This window comes from Diadema antillarum, unplaced genomic scaffold, assembly GCF_040938485.1.
Source record: "Diadema antillarum isolate AM-2024a unplaced genomic scaffold, OU_Dant_1.0 scf00000151, whole genome shotgun sequence".
Taxonomy (NCBI): Eukaryota; Metazoa; Echinodermata; class Echinoidea; order Diadematoida; family Diadematidae; genus Diadema; species Diadema antillarum.
The window spans coordinates 2,920,268-2,944,752 of record NW_027271040.1 but is presented as its reverse complement, the minus strand read 5'-3'; the positions used below and the strand labels follow the sequence as shown (position 1 = coordinate 2,944,752).

Here is a 24,485-nt window from a genome sequence, read left to right as displayed (position 1 = left end):
TTGAATTGAATTGTTTTCGGGGCTCACCGTAAATTCCAGTACATTACTAGGCTACCTTTGCAGACCCATGTGTTGCATGTGTGTCCATCATGTATATTTTGTGAAGAAAGTTCATCAACACTTACAAACATTTCTACATACATTCTTACCACACACTCTATATGTTATTACATCAGCTCTTGTACTTTTAGATTTGTGTTTATAGATCACAAATACAGAAGAACGCAAGCAACAAAAAGGCTTAAGTGTGGCTGACACACAGAACTACTGAGTAGTTGAGTTTTGTGCATTATTCAAATTTTAGATAACTGTTGACTTCCAAATTTCTAAGCAGTGGCCTAAGCAAGTCCCCTGAGGTTCATATTTAATGTTTTGCTGCATTTTGGGAGGTCTGTAAAAGGTATCCCCTACCTTTAATTCTATGTAGGGATCATAATTGCAGGATGGACGTCGAAAGGTTTCTAGATGCATTTAGATCCATTTAAAACGGCGAAATGCCTACCAACCAGTACGACCAATGCCATACAAAATACTGACTGTTCTTTATACCAGTAGGTGGGGAAGTTGGGGGGTGGGGTTGCCTCTATTTCATTCACATGCACATTTGCACTTCCACACTTACACCATCACACACACACACACACACACACACACACATAAACACACATGGGAATGACTATAAGTGACGCAAACTCGACTCATTTGATTAGCCTCATAAGACGTGTAATCCTTTATTTCTGAAGAGTCTTGCACTATTATATGTACTTCTTGCTTACAATGTTTTATAATTATCATGCGTGTATATCATCACGTGCGGGTTGTGCATAATGTGTTCAAGCATCTGCTTATATGAATGTGGATTGATGTCATGTATCTTTATGATTACTGCCTCTGGACAATCATAAATACCTCGTTACACTATTATTATGTATAACAATAAGGCTATGGCTACTTAATACTCTTCGCACGTGTGCGATATAAATATGTCATAAGGGAGCGCACCATTATTCACGCGTCTGTGTAAAGCTTAAAGAGCATAATGTCATAGTTTTTATTACTGCTATATCGGTCTCCAAACAGTATATCCAGCCGCTGTCCGCTCTAACGTGATCAATCACAGACTTAGCAATCACACAACGTCACAACCTCCTTCCTTTAGGCAATGATACAGTCTGCCATGTGCATTCAAAATTGCTTTTTGTTTCTTTTAACCTCTCACGTTTACTAGTATTACTGCGATCGAAATATTCACATGCTTGCTCAGAAAGTTGTTGTGTTACTATATCAATTCCTTCGTATCAAAAGTTAATCGCAAGCTGCTCGCGATTGCTCATTGTGTGTCTCCTCATAGCTGGCCAACGCAAAGTATAGTAAAGTGTATAATGAGTGCACATCTTCCAGTTGAAATTTAAGAATAAGGTAAAAACAGACGGACAATATTATGTTGTAGTTGTATATGTTCCATTGAACAGTGGAGTATATACAATAATCACATTAATTAATAGCCTCTTAAAATTTATATCATTTAAACGTTTCACAATTTACATTTCTACATGCATGATAGTGATAACACAAAAAGCGTTCTGAACGCTGTGGCGCTCGATAAGATGATCAGTAACGACTATGCTCCTCTGTTGCACTGCCACACTGATTGATTGAACATCACCACCACTTTCTAAAACCTCCCCTACAAAGACTACGCTACAGTTCTCAATAGAAATTGCCTAATGGTGTTGACAGAATGCTGTTAATTCTCTTTATTGGGTGAAAGTATTTGGATACGGTAATAAAAACGTGATCGTCTTCCTTATGTTACCTGAGACAGAAAATCCGCGAGAGTTGCCGAATAAGATTTTAATAGGTAAGTCAAATTCATAAACAGAGGATTATCGGCTTTGAAACGAGTGAACCCAACAAAATTGGATATCCCAATTTAACTGAAATAAGACTCAGTGAGAGCACAGTCTCTTAAAATTGTACTAAAAAAAGAGATAAGGCTCCACTGGAACGCATTTAAATTTTGCTCTGAACTGAGCAAACACAAAACGGAATTGGTAAAGACCACAACGAAGAAATCTTCAGACAACACGAAAACTTATTGTCCAAAGACGCTCTTTGTCCATGACAATTTCAAGTTAGCAATACCATACTTACTTTTCTTTACCCTGTAAGCATTTACGTATTCATATGCCTAACTGGAACACAACAGAATCTGCTCCCCCTCCCCAGACAAAAAAGAAGAAGAAAAAGATCAGATAGAAGAATCGTACTTCTAAAAATAGGGCAAAAACACCACATCCATTGTGGGTTTCTCTCTCAAACGTCATTTTTAGATATTAACAAAAAATATAGAAATTATCATAGTCAACCAAAAAAAAAAAAAAAACGTCCACTAGGAGACAGGTTTGTTGGTGTTGTATCTCTGTTATTAACATTACAGCTGGTTAGCAAACTATTCAAAGATCCACTTAGGTATTCGTAATATTCATATAAAGTTCCTCTTGTGACGTTGCTTTCTTGTCAATGCGACCTTCTTTTGTTTTGTCTACCTTAGCATACAGTTCTTCACACGTTACTGGTTTTGTTGCCGAATATGACCCAACTGTCTTGTTCACCGTTGAATAAATTAGTTCTTCGCACGTTGTTGGCTTTGCTGCGGAATGTTCCCCAAATGCTTTGTTCACCGTTGCATACAGTTCTTCACAAGGTCTGGTAGTTGAATCATGAGTAAATGGATTCTGGGGGTTGTAGCAGTGGTTCCGGATGTCATCTCTATTTATAGGATGACCATCATGGGTGGAAGCTTTATCAGGATTCAGCAAGCAGTATTCCCCGGAGTCAAAAGCATCAGTGAACAGTGGTTTGTTGAGCGTTTCGATACGACTTGCTTCGTCAGGATGTAGTTGATAATAGAAAACATCTTCACATTTCACGGTTGGTATGGGACCCACATCATCGTTTCTGTTGGAGTGAACTTCACTCTGAGAAGATGGACCAGAAGCTGAGACATCTGTTAGGGAGCACTGCGGTCCCTTATCCAGGAATGAAGGATTGTAGTGATCATACTCACTGTCTCTGCTCATAGCAATATTCTGGGCAGACCGTTTGCCGAAATTCAAGGAGTTATAACACCTTTCATCAAACAAGTGGGGTACATCGACGGATCTAGGGCTCCTTTTCGTCAACCAATCTTTTCTACAGAGGTCTACATCCTGGTATTCACAGTCCTCATAGCAGCTCGCCGTTTGATCCAAAGATGTTTCCCGTACTCCATGGTTCTCATAAACACATGGGATACTGACTGAGGCGTGTTCAGAGGAAGTGACTTTGTTCTCCATTGGAACTGCGCAACGGGAGACTTGTTGTAAGTTCGATGTATGGGACGGTCCCTTGTTTACCTCCGCAGCGTCCTGGAAGATGTGATACGGGTTCTCTTGATGAGTTGTGACATCACTGAAAACATTTTGATGGTGGTCCGAGAAGGGATGACCCTCTGTTCGAGCGTCAGTAATGGTATTGCTCAATATGACATGATCCGTCGAGCTCAAATTTTCGTTTGACCTATCTAAAGGATGCATCTGCAGTTGTCTGCTATTTGATTGACGTGAAATTTGTGAGGATCTCCGTCTCTTACTGGAATGATAAGGAAGACACACGTTTTTAAACAAAACGTAGGATACGAAATAGAGCACAAACAACCAATAACAACACAGCATTTTCAAGATGATTTGAGTAAAAATATAATTATATCATACGAGATACGACATTATAAACAGTTGTGGAACATATCTTGTTTTAGCGAGTTTTGATTAGGAATAGCATGTGCAGTGAAATATCATATTCGAATATCAAAATTCAATATCTATCTATCAATAGGATATCTAAGGCCAAATACATATTTTCTACATGAATTTGTTGTCTTTATTCAAAGTTTCAAGGATAATTATATTACATGAATCAAAGATATAAACAATGAGAGTCCAAAGGCGCAAATATCAAACAACCACAATTAACACATTGGGGAAAGAAAACAAGTGTGTGCAGGTAGCAATAATACATGTACCTTCCTCTGCAATCCACACCTCCAACAAACACACACTGACACCCAAACACACACACGCTTATGTAAATTGGTACCTACATGCATACGTATTGTCTGCTGTTACTCAAAATCTCAGGACATATGATTGCGCAAATATCAAACAATACCAGTTAACAAATAGGGAACGAAGCAAATTGTGTGTTGCAATATATTTAACCTTCGCGCAGTTTGATCCCGAAACAACCACTTCCAAAACAAACACACCCATAAACACATAAACTCACGATAATGGATTAAAGCAAACACTCACCTATTCTTGTACTGCTTGCACAGCGGCACGGATAAAATGACAAGTAGTACTGGCACAACACACAGAAGAGCTACCAGTGTAAATATGACATCTATTTTACGAACTCCAGAATCTGAAATGAAATTCAAGAAATTCAAATCTTTGTCACCCGTGGAGAAAAAGTAAATTGAATTGAAAAAAGCAAGATTTGGAAGCTTTGTTTGTCTTTGTTTCATGATCATGGTTGCACATTTTCGTATTATCATGAAAGGAATAATAAAGTGACATCCCACAGCTGCAATGTATTGCATAAATAGAAATAAATTACACATCTCCTGATACGAAGGGACATCTGCACCAGGTATGCAATTTTGTCCCCCCCCCCCCCCCCAAAAAAAAAAGAAAGAAAAAAGAGAGAGATACAATGTATTTCATTTGTGAGTTCTTCCACAACAAGTCAACATAGGAATGGAAAAGGGGAAAGAGGATAGACTGACGTGCCCACTTTACTTGAAATCAACCAAAATGTAGATCACTGTGGTGTGCGTCTAATAGCACAAAGCTCTTTTGTTTTAGCTGGTTTAGCGTATATGTGACCGTGCATTACAAAACGAACAAAATGTCACACACACTGATTTTGCCTGAGGACTGAAAATAAGTGAAATGGGTCAACCTAGCCGATCTTGATTTTTCATATTTTCTGAAAGAGCAAGTCTTCTTTTACATCATACTGAAATTTGGGATCATAAAATGAGCAGGAAAGTGTGTTTTTCAGCAGTTTATCTCGAACATTTTTGGTAGAATAGTGTGATTGGGTTAGTCTTTAGAGTGCCCTTTTCAATTTTGAAAAACCTTGTACACATTCTTCTCTTTCAACTCTAATAACTTTTGGAAGGATAATGCTACTGCTTTGAAAGTTGGCATTAATTATGAACGGAATGTGTTAAAGGACAAGTTCACCTTCATAAAGATAAGGATTGAGAGAATGTAGCAATATTAGTAGAACACATCAGTGAAAGTTTGAGGAAAATCAGACAATCCGTTCAAAAGTTAAGAATTTTTGAAGTTTTTGTGCAGTACCCGCTGGATGAGAAGACTACTGCAGTGTATGAATAACTTAGATGTCACATGCGTACAACAATATAAGGAAAATATAAAGAGAATTTCACAAAATTCCATCTTTTGAAAAAAGTACACATTCCCCTGACTTGTTACCGACAAATGTTATGGGTAATATTATTCCCCCTGCCTCTAGAAAGAGGCAAGTCAAGTGCTCTTTTATTATGCGAAAAAAGTGAAAATATGTTGAATTTTCTTTTACATTTTCTTTATACTGTTGTACGCATATGACTCACAAGCTGTAGTAGTCTCCTCATCCAGCGGTTCCAACACAAAAAATTTAAAAATTCATAACTTTTGCATCGATTGTCCAATTTTCCTCAAACTTTCACTGATGTGTTCTACTAATATTGTTGCATTTCTCAATCCTTATGTTTATGAAGGTGAACTTGTCCTTTAATGAGGCACATTTGATTTCACTGTAAACTGATAATCCCTTCATTGTTGTTACTCCAGTGGTTTACTTCCTGTTTTATGTCCCATTCATCGCACAGCCAGCACAGCTTGGTAAAGATTAAGCGCTTAAATAGACACTGTACTTCAGAGCCTCTTTTCTCAGTTCACATTTTTCCCGAGTTTGTGCTTTCTTTCGAATATTTAGATAGGTTTGGAGAATCCATTTGATTTGAGTTATACATCATTTTAAAGCTTAAAGTCTGCTCTTTCAGAAAATTGTCTTAGCTAAAAATTAATGCCTGATGACTTTTTGTTTGTTTTGTGGAGCAGGGTCACATATGGATAGTCCAAAAGTCTCATTTGGTATTTAGACATCGAATGGACAACATGCATGAATGTGGATTTTTTTTTCGTAAAAAAGGATATGTATCATTTCCGACTTGAAATTAACCAAGGAAACAGAAATACATAGCATACCTATTGCTCTGTAATATATTACATTTTCGTCCTATTATCGTCCTGTGACTTCTTCAGGAGTCTTGTAGAGACTTCTGGAGAAGGCGTAGGACGCCGAAAATTTGAGTCAAATAAACTCATGCTTTTTGGCCAAAAAATGCATTACCAGTTTGTTTCTTCATTTCTTCGTGGAGCCAATACGTGAAATCGCAAGATATTTGAATATATGTGTTATATACATGTACATTTATATATATACATATATATGTGTGTGTGTGTGTGTGTGTGTGTGTGTGTGTGTGTGATATGAATGTGAATAAAAATACAAGCATGCATGTACGTTGAATAACATCAAATTGTAGGGATATGCAGCTCACTATATGCAGCCAAATGATTAGTAAAGCTGGTAATCGCTTTGTGTGATGGACTGACGGAATTAAATGATCATTTTCAAAGCTGTGTGATTGGTGTCAAATTTATTTGCATGCTGATCGAGAGATGATTATAGAGAGTTATGTTTGTTAATCCGACCGTATAATAAAGTTCATTATTTCAAAGGTTCGTTATTCCAAAATACACACATTTCCTATCTATACATATACTCACTAGTCCAAAACTAAAATTAGGTTTGTTGCATTTCCGGAATTACGAACCTAATTTCATCAATTTTCCAGATTAAAGATTCTTCGGAAATAGCGAACCTTATATCATCTTTGGATAAACGAACCCTCGAAAGTAACGAACTGTAACCGAATATACAAACATGAGATGCCAATTATCAAGGTAGAGACTTTCAAGAGTTTTTCTTTGAATTTGTTTACATCTTTAACTCTTTATGTGCCATGGTGGAGACCTCCTGTGTGCCACGTTATTCTGAGACAGGAAGGTAGTCATTATTTGAGAAAGAATTCTGTTTTTCCAATTTGTATAACTTCTACAAATTTCCGTTAAGATGGGCATAATAGCAGGCAAAGTTAAAGAGGAACGCCAAGCTTTGTTTCGATATAAATTGTATGACGAAGCTATTTTCAATTTTTTTTTTGAATGACCAGTTGCTACATTACCGAAAAAGGTATGACTTTTGCACATAAAACCGTGACAGAAACTTAGAATGTACGAGCAAATCTAGTTGGGAACACCGCTTGATAGTCAATCACCACATAGAATGCAAGCCGTATATGAGAGGAACAAAAGCACGAGAAACGCTTTCATTGTGCCGCGGGATTAGCAGTGATTAGCGATTTATCGATCGGTTTTGGCGGCTTTGTTTGTTGAGCAGAATATGCGAATTTGGCACGCCGTCGACTGAGTCGGACGTGCGAACGTGTCACATAAAGAGTTAAAGCACTGGCGAATAATTTTTCCCAAAGCGTATTTATTTCATTACCGTGGTCTGAATCCCCTTTGCTCAATTTACTCTTAATTACTTATACATTGTGATTTTTATTTTACCCCTACACATGCTGCATTTCCCTCCGAATTCCATATTGAATTTTGAAACCTCCCATCAGGTTCCCGTATGGAACGGGTTAAGAAGATGTGGTTTGTGTACAGTTTTAATAGCGAAATTTCAAATGATAATATATTCAAACATTTGGTAACTGTGCTTACAGTAACCACTGACTGAACAATAGAATATGCAAGAGAAAAGAATAGGCAAATTATCATTTGCACTGAGCGTGTTTAATTCATAAGTATATGAAACTCACTTGGAGAAAACACAGTGGTGGTCTCGTAAAATGTCATTACATCTGGGGTAGTCCGTCTCTTGCCTATTTGCAAAGTGATAAATATTCGAATATTCGTGATAATTCATAGCATATGACCCTAGTCATATATTTTCTTTATTTTCGTCTTTTGTGTCTAAAAGCAAGCTGACCACGGTGTTTATATTTCTTCTTTTCTTTATTCTACAATTATGTTAAACGTTTGTAATACCGTATCTATAATCAGGCAGGGAAGTGAGACGCCTCCCTAATATAATGCTTGTATTTTTAACCTGTGTGGACCCCTATGAAAACCAGCCTTTGCCTGACGACGGCGTTCCACCCAATGAGTGGAAAATAAAACATGAATTGAATTGAGTCGTATTCTCCCTGTGAAATCATTTAATGCAGAGACATAAGAGGCATATACGTCTTTATGGACACTCATGAACAACAAGGTACTAAGTCTTTATAGTTTCTGAGTGTTCTAACTTAACATTTGTAAGGGTCAGGGGCTCACAGTTGTCCTTTCCCATTTACCGCAAAGGAAAGGCAAAGTTCGAATACTGTCAAATTCGTAAACGAAATACATTTATCAGCTGTTTATGCACAAACGATTTTGCATTTGTCATTCAAACAAAAATATTTAATCTTGTAATACTCACTAAAAGTGTTTGCTGCACTTTGTGTTGTCCAAGTGGTAATGTTATCAGGACGCCAATCAGTATCTGCAAATGTATATACATATATATATATATATATATATATATATATATATATACATATATATATATATATATATCATGGCTCGACACTAACTTTTTTGTTTGGTGGCCCGATGGGGCCACCAAAATCCTAAATTTCAAATTTTTGGTGGCCCGAGAGAAAAATTTGGTGTCCCGAAAAAAAACAATAAAAACATTAAAAGTCCTTTTTTTCATGAGTCAAATATTTAAAGGGATAGTACAGTTTTGGTTGAGATGAGAATTGGGCTTTTAAATTTTTGCAAGATACCAAGAAAACACTTATGATATAGTACAGAGCCTACCGTTTTAAGAGGAATTCAAAGTTTATTTGATGAAAATCAGGTTTGGAATAACTGAAACATCCAAAAACAAAGTAAAACAAAGCCATCGTTACAAAGTGTGGGTCCCACACTTTACTAGAATCGTTCTTTTTTGGAGATCTTGGCCATTTCAAAACCAATTTTTATCAAATAAACATTGAATTCCTCATAAAATTGCATGCTCTTTCATATTTCATATGAGATTTCTCATTATCTCACCTAAAAATGTTAGAAACCTGAAATTAGGTGTCAACCAGAACTGTACGATAGTAAGAATTAGAAGTTGGACATTTCTACTCATAAATAAACTTCAACAAACTTGCAACACTCACTCTCAGGCATTCATTCCGTCCTTTTCATCCATCCTTTGAACAAATTTAACTGCTAATTTCCGGCGCAAAAAGTTACGAATTTATTGACATACTTTTCAAAATATTTTGATGGCCCGAGGCGGGCCACCAAATTTGCCCTTTTTTGAAATTTGGTGGCCCGACTTTCATTTTTGGTGGCCCCGGGCCACCGGGCCACCGTTAGTGTCGAGCCCTGTATATACATATATATATATATATATATATATATATATGTATAAAACATTGTAGTTATATGGTGGAGACATATATATGGTGGAGACATTATATGGAGACATATATATGGAGACATATATATGGAGACATCATATGGAGACATTATATGGAGACATATATATGATGGAACATTATATGGTGGAGACCGCATCTGATGCAGGGGTGTCTGACGTTCAAAAAATGATTAAGGAAGCCAGGGATAAGCATGTTATCCCTCCTGGCAGACCTATCGTCTCAAGCGTTGATTCTCTGACAGAACCAATGTCAAAAACTGTTGACAAAAAACTTCAGACGTACCTACCCAAAATCAAAAGTTACGTGAAAGACACGACGGATTTTCTTAATAAGATTAAGTCTGCAACCCTCAGCTCAGACTGCCTACTCGTAACCATGGACGTGAAGAGCCTTTACACCAACATCCCACACGATCACGGTGTAGACGCTCTTCGTACGTTCCTCACAAAACTGGACGTACCCAACAATGACATCGATGATATAACGTCCATGACCGAGTTCATATTGAAGCACAATTACTTTGAGTTTGACGGCAAACACTACCTTCAACGAAAAGGTACCGCCATGGGGACCAAGATGGCGCCCGTGTACGCTAACATATATATGGCAGTCCTGGAAGAAGATTTCCTCTCTAAATGCACTCTCCAACCCTCAATGTATCTGAGATACATCGACGACATTTTCATAATCTGGCCCCACAGTGAAAAAGACCTCGCAGCCTTTCACGAGGCATTTAACAAACATAATCGTCACATCCAGTTCACAATGGAGAGCTCCAGAGAGGAAATCCACTTCCTGGATGTCAATGTGTCTAAGAATGGTAACTTGCTTTCCACCAGTGTGTATGTTAAACCCACGGATTCCTTCACCTACTTAGATTACAATTCGTTCCACCCCTTGCACACAAAGCAATCAATTGTGTACAGCCAACTAGTCAGATATAAGCGGATCACCTCTGACCCCAAGGTGTTTGAAGAAGATGCTGTACGTCTGGGAGAACATTTTGTCAGAAGGGGTTATCCAGTTCGCCTCGTGAACAATGCGCTCAAAAGAGTCAATGAAAAACGGAGAGAAGACCTGTTAGACTCTAAACCTAAAGATGAGAGGAACGATCGCATTCCTCTCGTTACTACATTCCACCCACAAGTCAAAAAGTTTGTCTCCACGACCAAGAAAGAGTGGACGAATATTCAACTTGATCCCAGACTTTCTACAATATTGGGGGAACCACCTCTACACTCCCAAAGACAACCGCCCAACTTGAGATCACTTCTGGTGCAGAGTGAGTTACCAAAACCTGCAACCCCAAAAGGTAACAAGAGGTGCGACAAACCACGATGTCAAATTTGTAACCATCTGGTGACAGAAACAGTGGTGCAAATCTCTCCGTCACTCAGAATCAAACCACCGGACCACACATGCGACTCTAGCAATGTGCTTTACTGTATTATGTGCAGTAAATGCCCAGGGGTGTCATACATAGGTGAGACAAGCACGAAGTTTCGCATGAGGTTCAATAACCACAAAAGCTCAATCCTCAAGCATAAAGATACTCCGGTGGCGAACCACTTCAGTGACCCCCGCCATTCGATGAAAGACTTGAAAGTCTGCATCTTTGGCGGGGGTTACAAATCGGCTGAAGACAGGAAGTGGGCAGAACTGCGTTTCATTGTTCGGAGCCGCAGTTTTGAAACAGGCATGAACAAAGATCTTTCCTGGCTCAGCCCATACACTTTCTTCCGATAACTAATTTCAGTTGCTACTCCGCTGTTGATAATTTCACCCTTGTAGAGGTCTTCAGTTTATTTTTTCTGGTACTAGACAACTTGCGCAGTCTTGATGTGTTACGAGTAAGTGTACCTCATGTATATTATGACATTTTTTCTTGTGTCTTTCTTCTCTCCTTATTCCCTCCTTTCCTACTTTTTGCTCTCTCGTCTCTCCTCTGTATATAATGCGTACAAGCACTTGACAGATTGTATCACTTCATTGCCATTATGACGTTTCTATTATCGCTCATAATTATTGTCTCCTTTGTGCAGCTCGTGCCATCTCAGTGTGACGTCTTCTCTGTTATAACGCACAGTATGGCACTCATATATTCACGCAACTCAGCATGCGTTTATTGTTATTATTTGTTATCCTTTGTTTTGGTTACACTGAGACTACGCGCGCTGGTGGGATATTGACATATCACTGTGAAAATCCATTGGCACCTTCATTGTATCATGTTAACTTCATTGCCTTTATGACGTTTCTATTATTGCTATTATTGTCTCATGATCTTTTTGTGCAGCGCGCGCAATCCTAGTGTGACGTCTTATCTATTATGACGTGTAGTATGACACTCATAAGCGCACAACATGCGTTTGTTGTTATTATCTATTATTTTTTTGTTTTGGTTACACTTATTGCGCGCGCTAGCAGGGTAGTAACACCTCACTCTTAATAATCATTGTGAATATTCGCACTGTCATCCCTGAAGAAGAGGAAGGTTCCTCGAAAATTCGGATTATTCATTAAATCAAGATTGGCTATCAATGCATTCCCTGCATTCCTCTGTTGTGACTTTATTATTGCTATATATATGTATATATATACATAATATGTATAAAAATTATATATATATATATATATATATATATATATATATATAAAGATGAAAAAAAGAGAAAGAAGTATCCACAAAGGGTAAAACTGGAATTCATGTAACGATGTAATCTGGTAAATCTTGTAACATTTATATATATATATATATATATATATATATATATATATATATAATATATTGATTTCAATCCATTTCAATTTATTTCCAACAAAACATAACACAGAATAAATCAGGCATTACATAGAAGGCAAACATTCAACAAAACTGATAAATGATAAATGATTATTAACATATAAAGATATACATACACACAGGCAAAATACAACTTATGTTTGGATAATGCATATATGTTTATATATCTGTATATAGATATATATGTATATATATATATATATATATATACATATATATTTGAAGAGTTTGATCGCATAATCAGTTTACTCCATTCTTGTCAATTTAAGATATTTGCGATTACAGCTGTTAAAAAACAAAGAAAATGAGGCGGAAATATAGGATATTTTTAATCATCATGACTTCAAGATATTCCTTGCTATAAAAGAAGTGATGTATTCAGCTGAGCAAAGCAAAATATATATAAATATCATTTGCTCTATATAATGATGAACTAAATATGTTTAGATATGGCGCTTAACCAATTTTGCAGTCAAATCCATATACATGTGTATACGTAAATGAATATGACATCTCCTTCGATGTGCAGTAATGTTATCAATACTCAATGTAATCAAGAACTGATAGGTAGAAATGATTCAAAGATTTGGAAGATTGAGAAGATTGTATACTATGTATCTACGTCTGGTAGAATGGTTTAGGAGAGTGTTCCCTGGAGCTCGACTGAAATGAACCATGAGGTATAACAATGACTGAATAGCAAATTTTTCAAGTAGTTAGAATATTTGATACGCAAAAGACATAGTGGTAATGTAGAATTCAGGTTTTACGGTGTTCAACTGCCATTACCTTATTGGTACTTGTGACACCATAGGTATAGACATACTTGACCGACGTAACAAAATCCGAAAAATACTACTGTATTGGTTTTCTTTTGGTTCCTGTTTTTTTATTACAATTTATATTGTACACTGTATATATATATATATATATATATAAGTAACAAAGCTGCAACAAAGTTCATGCTGTATTCACCAACGGTTTATTTCTTCACACAAATTTTCGAGCGTCTCGCCGCCCTTTCTCAAGTGTTGAGAAAGGGCGGCGAGACGCTCGAAAATTTGTGTGAAGAAATAAACCGTTGGTGAATACAGCATGAACTTTGTTGCAGCTTTGTTACTTATCTTTTTATCTTGCCAACACGTGGACTACCTTATCAACATATATATATATATATATATATATATATATATGTTTGTTTGTCTGTTTGTTTGTTTGTTTTTTTTTTTTGGGGGGGGGGGGGAGATATTGTGCATTACTGAAAGAAGAGATACTCATCTTGGTTTTGAAAACTCGTTCAAAGATAATATCAGGAACACTTTCTACCCAAAACCGAAATGCACAATCCTGAAAAGTTTTGAAAAATGACTCATCCATATGTCTGGGCATAAACTCTTCTTCTTGCTTATGAGGCAGCAGCAGCTAAATAATGTCCCTCAGTTGTTGTAGCCAAGTTACAGTCTGTGGAGTAGGGTGTGTCAGGTCCATAAACATACATATTAACCAGCCAGAAGTAAGAAAAATGCCAGAACTTGATTTAGAGGGGGCCATCAATGTATCCTGAAAATGTTGCTTACTGATTGAACACATTGAATTCCTAAAAATTGTAAAGTCTGCTGCTAGCTATATTGTACTGACTGTATTGCTATTTTTCAACCCTAATGTATACTTTCTTGCAGCACAAACGAAAAGTTAATTAATATTCCAATACACCCTTACTGCACGGTGAGAAAACTATTCAAATACACCATGTTTTGGTGATCCCGCCATTATATCTGTCAGATACAGAGAGGTTACTCTTATTTCTACTACGGACCTGTTGTTCCGATTTCGACTGCTTGGCATGACGGCATCGACGCATTCCATTCCGGGAAGTAAGTCGACCAGCCAAGTTGTTCCACACACTGCAGCGTAGCGCTGCCATTGATGACGTAACCTTCTCCACAGGTGAGAGTTATCTCGGATCCATAGCTCGTAACATTTGAGTTCCAGTGACCATTCATCACATGGCCGGGTTGATTACAAACCCCGACAGAAACTATGTGAAAAAAGAAAGGCAGTAGGAATGTATCCTGCTCGTATCTAACAATGATCAATCGAAATTAAGAATTAATGCCGAAAAAAAAACCCCGCGATGTTGCCTACTTTTTGGTATCCAACCATATGTAACGCACAAGATTTCACAGACATTCAAACCGTTTCACCACAACACAAGACGTGCATGTCGTACCATTTCATCTTAAGCTTTGTTCACATTGCTGAACAGATTTTTCCTTCTTGCCATCGTAGTGGAAGAAAGGTATCTCTGAGTAAGTGTTATAAACGAAGATGTGAAAAATTACCGAATTTATCTCATTACTATCTATGTCATGAGAATCAACATGGAATGTGATCTTCTCTCACAAAACCAACAAAATCAGTTTTGTATTTTAAAATCGAATTTTGTGTCTCTCTGTTGCATTACTATTTCTCTACCTATCAAATTCAAATTGTAAATACATATTTGAAATATAAAACGTGTCCTTAACAAAGCTTCTCAAATTATCTTCATCGGCCTCCGGTGACGTATGTAAAATTTAAAAAAAAAGTGGAAAGTGAAAACCTAGCAGAAAATTGAAAGGCAACCATGACTTTGATATTATTACGTTGTTCATAGAAGCTTTAAATGAGTTTTTAAACCTATCTTTGTTCAACACAATTAATGCATTCAAACAAACCCATGACGATATCCATTCTAATCTCATTTTGTATAAACTTATATTCTTTGATCTTTGTTACTTGATCAGTCACTTTTGTGGGTCGGGGTCATTACATCCTCATCCGTGATATATGATTTTTAATTGAGGTAGAATTTCAGAATGTCAGAATTATTGTCTGAATTTTCTGAATTCTCTGAATTTTTGCTTCTCGCACTCACTATTATATAAATTATAGACAAGATGACCAGATCCAAGTTCTTCCTGGCTGGGACATGTCCACTCGTGGGAAGAATTTGCACCAGTAATCAAGCCGGCAAGCCCTGTTGATTGTAAACATACACACTTCCATTTTGTCTCACTTCCCTTGTACAGCAGAGCAACATCCTTGTGTCTTGGTTCCCCTCTGCAGGTAGATGTACACTCCTCAACAGAATGAACGTCAAATCCCTTTGCAGACAGAAGCGAGAATGATTGCTGATTGCCTTCGTAGCATCCAAGAAATCCAGGCTCTATGTTGAAGAAGGATATAATGATGGTTACCAATGTAACCACAAATGATTTTTTTTTTTTGGTCAAACACTATTATGCATAAATATATTATGTGAAATTATCATGTTTATACCAGTATGTATGAATTATTGCATATATCATATACTATGATATATATATATATATATATATATATATATTAACATAGAATTGTATATTGATTCATAATCATATCTATAAGTACATACAAATACAAGTACGTGTATAAACATATATTCATAAACTTGCTCTTACACAGCTAAAGGCCAATTTTTATTTGTATCTATGCGATGAAATTTCGAACGAAATAATCATAAAGACGAACAAAAATTCATTTGAAGAAAGTGTGCATGTATCAACGGCCTCGACACAGCTTTTTGATGACCCGTTCGAGCCAATAACATCTTTAAATCTGAGATTTTAGTTGCCAGAAATAAAAGCAAAAGTAACAATCGGTTTTGAAACTTAGTTGCCCGATCAAACCACCAAAAATAGAGTTGGTGGCCTGATATCAGTCTTTAGTTGCCGCGGTCAATCGATATTGTCGAGCCCTGTATTTGTATATATATATATATATATATATATATATATATATATACAAATACAGGGCTCGACAATATCGATTGACCGCGGCAACTACAGACTGATATCTGATATATATATATATATATATATATATGTATATATACATATATATATATATATATATACTATATATATATTATACCAAACACTTGATAAAGCCTCATCACTCTAGTTTTACTATCCCGAGGCGTAAAAGGTTATCACATATCATAATAAATCAACACAACAAATTAACAAATTGATGTTATATGTTTCAAAAATTAATCACCATTAATCACAAGAAAAAAAATGTTTTAAAAGCTGTTTGGAATATGCACCGTATCGAAACCATCAAATTCTACAAGACAGGAGCAGATGCCATATATTTTCACTGCCACTCCCACGAGATAGGATATTTCTAATGAGGACCTATTCAGAAATTAAGTTAACTAAGTACTGGGGAGCACATCCATTACCAGCTTTCCAGTTCAATAAGAGAATCTTAAGTTTAACTCACATATTGGTAACCGATTAATATGTTAGGAACTGGAGTAATGTGAAAAAACCTGGGTTGTCTACTAAACAATCTAATTAACACTATATACATTGTATACGATTATTATTATTACCTTTTATCTTTAAGTGACAGTATTAGCCTCACCTCGACATTTAAGTCGAACAGTCATGTTCGTGGAACAACCAGTGGTAGATGTTGGACAATCCCTCAAACGTTGAACCCTATAGGAAACTACACATTGATGCCATGGAATAAAGTTATAAACTTGGTAATGCACTTGGAACAATTTTCGAAACAAAAAATACTTCAAATATGACAAATATTACAAATAAATAAACTATTGAAATTGAAAAAAAAATATATATCGATATGTCTGACAATTGTTCTCAAATTTGAAACCTATCTTGATATGCAAATGCACCTTCTGCATTATCTGCCCACTTTCCTCCAATTTCATGTTGGTTTTTTTTCAAATGTGTTATGTTTATCACTATAATGGTTAATTAACTCTTTTTTGTGTGTGTATTTTACAAGCAAAATGATAGTCACCTATAGAAAGATAACAGCAAAGTCAGTTTTGTTTTGATAACAAAATGCGACAGACCTGATGTTGTCTTGTTTTGTGTTACAAGACCACAAACAATACTTTGAAATTGTTATTATTGCTTCTTTTGCGTCTTTGTCGTTATCTTATACATTTTGTATGCACTCATATTGGTTCCTTTTCATTGATATTAACTCGCATTAAAAACAAAATGTACCTTGAGGTGGACATGACAGTTGTGCTCTGTTCTGTATTGCTGTACTGGGCAAAATCTGAGCCGAATACTTCTCTGCCGCTGGGAATCCGAGCTCTCGGCAGACTAAATTAGCAGCTATAGTATTAAACCCATTGTAGCAGACATATCCGTCTGAATCGAGGACAACTAAACCTTCCAGCGGAGAGGGCCCGTCAACCAGCCTCACAGAGGGTATTCCTGGAAAGTGAATTATGAGGAATATAACACACATTTGTTTTGTTTGATAGATACTTTATTTTCTGCAAATCAATATGCATGAGTTACATAATCATGAAAATGCAGGAAATATACAAAGTAAATTCAACGCAAAGTCGTTTGACTTGCATAAACCACGATACATATAAAAGTACATAATCATGAACATGTAGGACATATGTAAAGTAAATTTAACACAGTCTTTTGACTTGCATAAACAACGATATGAAAGAAATTTAATATACAGTATGCATGTCTATGCAGCAGTGATAAGAATAACATTTATAGTTAAGAAACGATTATGCAGAGGGCCGCCATTATAAGCATTGCTTAAAAAGATGGCCGGCCCGAGGAAAAGATAAGGACGTACTAAATTCGTAACAATATAAATTCTGCTGCGAAGGTAGCAGGGGAAATTTATATTTACCATGAAGCGCTTGGTTTGTCTTTATTGATGTGACTCGTCACGTTACTAGGAGTCATCACTGAGAATGATCAATCTTACGAGATTTGGGATTTGGGGTCATTGTCCTAACACAAGTGAAAGATATGGTTCGATCGCAAACTCAAGCAATACATCGTCAATATCGAAACGACCCAAAAAACTTTAGAAAATAATGAAACAAACAACTGATATCGTCCATGCAGCCCGGCGGGTGAGCGGATGTATCCCGCTGCAACACTTCAAAAGGCACAGGCACAGGCACAGGCATTGTGGCATATTTGTATACAACTCCGTCTTGCATTACGTTGAAAAAAAAAAGCAAACAAACATGTATTTTTTTTTCACTTTATATAAGGTTATGATGACGCGATTGTATATCCGGTAAGTAACATTATTGCAAAATACCGTAAGAGTACTTAGTATCTAAAGCTTTGATGTTTACAAGGTTCCTTTTGAGATGATTAAGTGGAGATACTCACCAGAGAATACAGTGACGCAAAACTCTAATAATTTTAGAAAACTCGGAGATAATAGAATCGTTACTATTACCACAATCCACATTTAGATTGAGACACTTGATAACTGTTACCCTTAAAAGTGATAAGTCCCGTGGATTACGCATGCAGCATCTTGTCAACTTATCTATTGCAATATTATGATAAATGCTTGACGACAATGTCGAATGAATCATAAATATGACCAACGAGACATTCCGGTGAACATTGCTGTCCAATGATGGAACAATGTTCCACTTGCCAAATTTGCTGTTACTTTTTTGATGTTGTCTCAAACAACCTTTTTCCTCATTCTAAATTTGCCTTAGCCTTTATTTCTGGCTATGTAATGTGAGATTGATGAGAAGGCTTTATGTTCAATTCCGCTCAAATAACTTCCGTTGATCCTCACCTCGAAATAAATATGTAATGAATTCTTGTGACGAAAGTGACACCATTTTTCAATTATGTTTTGCTGGCACAGACTGTCAAATGGCAGTATGTTTTAAGGTAAGTATACATCTTCTAATGATTGATGAAATAAAAACGATATCAAAGCTGTAGCAACAAAAAAAAGATTACCAGGTGCACATTTGTCAAATTATCAACAATGCAAGTGTAATTGGTTTCTCTTTATGCCCTTGACAATCATGGAATTAAAATATACTGACTTTTTAAAGTTATATTTTGTTCTATGTAAAAGAGTGAAGTAAAGAAAAGTGTGAATTTAGTAGGGAAACGGGATCAACAAGAGTTACCAATGCATCCAAGATTAAAATGGTTACAATTCATTACTCCGAACGTTCGTTCATCCCAGAAGTAAATAAAGCTCATTACTCTGAAGGTTTGTTAATGTTCACTACAGTTCGTTACTTCTTGAGTCCTCAAGATTTCAGAATAGATTATCATTAACATATCTAGAAAACCAGGAACAGAGATTCTCAAGACTTCGTTGTGACCGTGCATCACAAAGCTAACAAAATGTAGCACAACCGACGTTTACGTGATGACTCAAAACAGGCGAAATAGGTCAACCTAGTGAATTCTTTTTTTTTTTCTGAAAGAATAAAGCCTCTTTTATATAGCTACACCGAGTTTAGGATAATATATATAATCTCTCTCTTTTTTTTGCTCTTTTTCAAGAACACTGACGTAGGCTTTCTCTGATTTACCGATTATGAGCAGTAGAATTTCTCTGTGCATTCTTCACTTTTAACTACAGCTGTATAATTACTTTTAAAAGTATGCCGCTATTGCACTTACAAGTATAAATGGATAGGTTATACTGAATAAGTATGCACATTTTTGCCTAATTTGATAATCCCTTCATATGGTTTGATATAGAGATTCGTATCCTGTTCTTTGTCACATTCATTGCACAGAGCTAGCACTTCTTATGGGTGCGATTAAGCACCTAATAGACCTTGAATTTCAAATAGTCTTTTTTTTCAGTAAAACACTTTTACAGAAGGTATGCCTACTTTCCATTATCAAGATAAGTTAGAAAAAAACCTTTTGTATTGAGTTATATGTCATTTCAAAACTAGAAGTCTGCTCAATTCTCTTGTCAACTCAGATATCTTGGAATTCATAACAATTTGCAGATTGTGTATAGCATTCATCTGTACATCTAGTATATATAACTGAGCGGGCATCCTACCATCAGAGTCTTTTCCTTGAGCATAATGTACTCGGAATTTCAAAGTATGGTTGAAAGGACTGGTTACTTTAAGGAGATAACAATGCCATGCGCTATAAATTTCAATCCTTGCAGGAATCTTAATGGTTTCCCCATCCCTACCCCGAAAAAGGGAAAGAGAAGATCCTCTTCAGCCAATTAAACTTTACTATGCCGACATTTGATCGCCGCCTTTTGACATTAGACTTTGACGTTGGGGCAATAGACGATGAAATCTGACCATGTGCAATTCATAGACTTGCTCAAGTGAACCCAATAGATATCAAGATCGTACAGATAACAATAGTTATTCGAAGATGGAGAGCAGAAGGGATGCGCCGCTGTTTTCCAACTGATGTTACTATAATTCTCACATTACACGGATGTACTAACGATTATGAAATTATTCAAAGAGGAAAAGGCAAGCTCGGTACTTGGACATACAATCATGACAATTCAAAGGTGTATGAAATTTCAACACCTTCAGTGTTGAAATTACACATTCCAACATAATAGTACATAAAACTATAGGCCTACTTCGCTTAGGTCCTACTATTATATTTTGCTGACGGGAGCAAACGTCATCAACACTCATTCATGGCACAGGTAGCACGGCTCAATAAAGATTAAGCGCTTGAATAGACCCTGTACTTCAGAGCCTCTTTTCTCAGTTTTAAACTTTTCCAGAGAGTGGGCTTTCTTGCCAATATTTATATGGGTTAGGAGAATCCATTTGAATTGAGTTATGCACCATTTTAAAGCTTAGAATCTGCTCTTTTAGAATCTGCCCTTAACCCGTTTCATACGGGAACCTGGTGGCTTGTATATTAAGTCTATGAAGATTTCAGAATTCAGTATGGATCGGGTTAACTAAAAATCCAAGTCTGGCGACTTTTTGTTGGTTTTGTGTTGCAGGGTCACATATACTGTAATAATCAGTTTTATGTTTCAAGGCTCATCTATATAACCTTGGCTGCGTTCATATTGTACTATTCAGTTCGATCGAAGTTTGCAAATAAAACAAAATCAAACATTCACAAAAGGTGGCCTGAGGATCTTACATTACGAATTCATTTGTTTTCTCTGAACGATGTGCTTCAAACATAAAGACCAACTTCCTAAAATCCTTTTCTACTGTTACTGATTATCACCTTTGTCGAGACCATTATTAAAATGGGAAAATTAACACGCGCACAACAGGCAACATACCGTAATGACGACTGAGCAACACTTTTTAACACGTGAAATAAAACGCAGAGCCAGGCAGATATAAATTACGTTTTTACTCTAATCCTTGTTTACTTAATTACTCAAGAATGGAAATCATCATGCAAAATACTTCACAGCTTTGAACCAAGTTCTTAATTTGATTCTAAGGCTTAATCTTACCAAGGTGCGTAAGCTGTGCAATGAATCGGGAAAATCAGATTAAGCTGAAATTGAGGACCCTCTTGCATTCCATTCATTACCAACACTAACTTTCAAAGCAGTATAGCATTATCCTTTCAAAAGATTCTAGAGTTTAAAGTGAAGAGTGTGAGAAGGATTTTTACGATATGAAAAGGGGCCTCTAAGACATATCCAATCACACTATCGGACAAAGAAAAAGTGCTCTAGAAAAAAAAGTCTTAAAGCACAGTTTCCCATTCGTTTTAGTATACCAAAGTTTGAAGCAATGTAGAAGAAGAATATTGCTCTTTCAGAAACTTTGACAACAAAAGTCAGGATTGACTATGTTCACCCGTTTTACCTATATTTTGAGTCCTCGCGCAAAATCAAGGAGTGAACTTTTCGTTGACTTTGTGATTCACGATTTAATGATAACAAGGATTCACTTATAAGCCAGGTCATATAAACAAAGACAATTAATACTCACCCTCATAACACTTCGCGGTCAGTTTGAAGTGCACCGGGTATGTATATATCCCGTAGATTTAGCTTTGTCAGATGAGCCAGTGATAGAACGGGTGAAGGCTGCAGGTGACTTACAATGAGGATGTCAGACGTTTTATTCGCTATTTCATCTGATACCTGAATTCCTATCAATCTGCTAGAGATAGAGCCAATTCCTGTGAGGATTCGCCGTCCAGCGGGTCCCTGTACAACCCAGCCAACACCCGTGGTGACGCAGTTTTCATCACACGACAGCTCACGCTCTCTAGCCTTGTCCGAGCAGTTCAGAGATATAACTGCAGAATGTAACGAATAAATAAACAAATAGATAACGAGATAAGGCGCTCTTCAGTTATATGTTTCACTGCATCAGAAAGTCCATAAACAACCGTAACGGTTGGATCTTCTAGTAGCCCTAAAAAGGTCAAATCATCTCATTAAGACCTGTACTTGCCTCGTGACATACATTTTTCTTAATCTAAATCCTATGATTGAATACAATATCATACAAGGTATAGATCTGTTGTCAGACGTTTGACAGATCTTTTACTGTTTTATTTTTCCGTTCTTCAAATCTTATAGGTTGATGAAAGAATGCAAAAGAAAGCAGCACAAAAGGGAATCTGCAGTGGCTTCAATATTCTGACAGAATGATGAACATACTATTGTTCAGAAGCAAGGAAAATCCACGTAAAAATAAATGAGCTCTCCATAATGGTTACCATTGACAGCTAAATCCCTTTTGTGTTCCGCACGATTGAAATAAAGGAATGACTCAGGGCACTTATAGAATGCCCATTACTTAGATCGTTTCCTTTCTCACAAGAAGTTTTCTACATATGTTTATTGTACATTATCTATTCCTATGCGACATAGGAACATCCAATTGCAATGAATTATATATCATTTCAAGGCGCCGAATAACATAATCAAAATACTCATAAGATTTAGGTAAAACAATGGTAGAACAATGTTAATCCTAAGAGGAAATATGGAAAACATCTATTTTGAAAAAAAAAAGTGTCCTTACCCCTTCTTATACTTCCGACTATAAATTATAGAGCATGATAGCAATAGCAATAACGATTATAGCAACGAACATCAAAGTACGAATGATAGAGATAAAAAGTAATAATACTATCAACGATGGAAATTGTACCCACGCGTATCTGTCGAGAAAGCAGGGGAGAGATAAGAACATATGAAACCAGCAAACATCCACGCCAGTGCAGCCATTCTTTCGTCTGCGCTCAAAGCTGTACCATTTCTATTTTTTTTTCAAAAACGCTTCTGACTTTAAATTCAGGATATCTCTCTTCGACGCAAGACAATGTCAGTTTGAATCACGCTCGGTGAAGGCATGCGTGGAGGCTTTTGGATAGTAAGTAATCGTAGCTCTGCAAAACAGGCTAGTTCTTGCGCTGTAGAAAAAGGAACAATCACCAGATCGCATTGAGGGAATCACTCCCTGCGAAATCTGACAAGTTGTTGAATAACGTTTCCTAGCACCAACTTAACGGTTTTACTCATTTATCCAGTCCTTATCAAAGCCATTGCAGTTTCTCTATAATGTTAGTTTCATATCCGCGGGGTTTTTCTTTTTTGATATTTGAGAACAGTAATGCTTTCTTTTCAGACGTGTTATGACTAACTATCTCCTTATATTACTTTATCATTATTATTTTCACATGCTTTCGGTTTTTCAACACTAGTTAGATTGAAAACACTTCCTTGTTAAGAACACAAAACGTTGGGTTTCATGATTAAAGATGAACGGAACTCAAACGTGCCATATTAATGACTCCTTCCACACGCCATGATACCACATATCTATTTGCATTGTATTTTCATTCGTTTGTTTTCAGCAGCCTAATCATTGTTTATATGTGTTAAGTTGTGTTCGTTACTGCCCTAGGACGGTCGGAGCGGAAGGCCTACATGCAAATCCTCAAGAAAAAAAAAAGGAAAAAAGGTAAACAGGCAAAAATGGCATTGATCCTTTGAAGTAATCAAGAAGAGTTTTTACGCTGCACTGAACGTGACATGGCCAAAGACATCTGGCAAACCCTGTATAGTGACTTCAACGGTATTCCTTTTGTTGTGCCCGCAATAAATGATGCATCTCAATTGCTGTTTAGCTTAAAACCCTTCTTAAAAACAAGCTTTACTTTTATGTGCTCCCTCAGCTGTCTGCTT

The 24,485-nt window shown here is 36.5% G+C and overlaps 2 protein-coding genes and 1 long non-coding RNA gene across 3 annotated transcripts; 1 reads left to right on the top strand and 2 right to left on the bottom strand.

Annotated features, from left to right (window-relative positions):
• Positions 1–717: 717 nt before the first annotated feature.
• LOC139721891 (uncharacterized) lies at positions 718–8,056 on the bottom strand. The gene is made up of 3 exons (XM_071633212.1): positions 8,012–8,056; positions 4,353–4,464; positions 718–3,633 (listed from the first exon to the last, which is right to left on the bottom strand). Exons 1-3 carry the CDS (start codon positions 8,046–8,048, stop codon positions 2,469–2,471), a joined length of 1,314 nt encoding a protein of 437 aa, XP_071489313.1. The 5' UTR covers positions 8,049–8,056; the 3' UTR covers positions 718–2,468.
• Positions 8,057–9,838: 1,782 nt separating this feature from the next.
• LOC139721847 (uncharacterized) lies at positions 9,839–11,419 on the top strand. The gene has a single exon (XM_071633165.1). The coding sequence runs from the start codon at positions 9,839–9,841 to the stop codon at positions 11,417–11,419; it is 1,581 nt and encodes a 526-aa protein (XP_071489266.1).
• A 4,105-nt stretch (positions 11,420–15,524) lies between these two features.
• Positions 15,525–17,723, bottom strand: LOC139721890 (uncharacterized). Its single transcript, XR_011710247.1, has 3 exons — positions 17,546–17,723; positions 16,929–17,015; positions 15,525–15,684 (listed from the first exon to the last, which is right to left on the bottom strand). It is a non-coding gene; the product is annotated as an uncharacterized lncRNA (long non-coding RNA).
• Between the last annotated feature and the right edge of the window lie 6,762 nt (positions 17,724–24,485).

What these genes read in the sequence shown, in the direction of transcription:
- LOC139721891 (XM_071633212.1), bottom strand. Translation starts at nt 8,048, where the DNA reads ATGACATTTTACGAGACCACCACTGTGTTTTCTCCAA. An exon ending in CACCACTGTGTTTTCTCCAA is followed by an intron (nt 4,465 to 8,011) that starts GTGAGTTTCATA and finishes ATTTCATTTCAG; the next exon opens with ATTCTGGAGTTCGTAAAATA. An exon ending in TGCAAGCAGTACAAGAATAG is followed by an intron (nt 3,634 to 4,352) that starts GTGAGTGTTTGC and finishes TTATCATTCCAG; the next exon opens with TAAGAGACGGAGATCCTCAC.
- LOC139721847 (XM_071633165.1), top strand. Translation starts at nt 9,839, where the DNA reads ATGATTAAGGAAGCCAGGGATAAGCATGTTATCCCTCCTGGCAGACCT.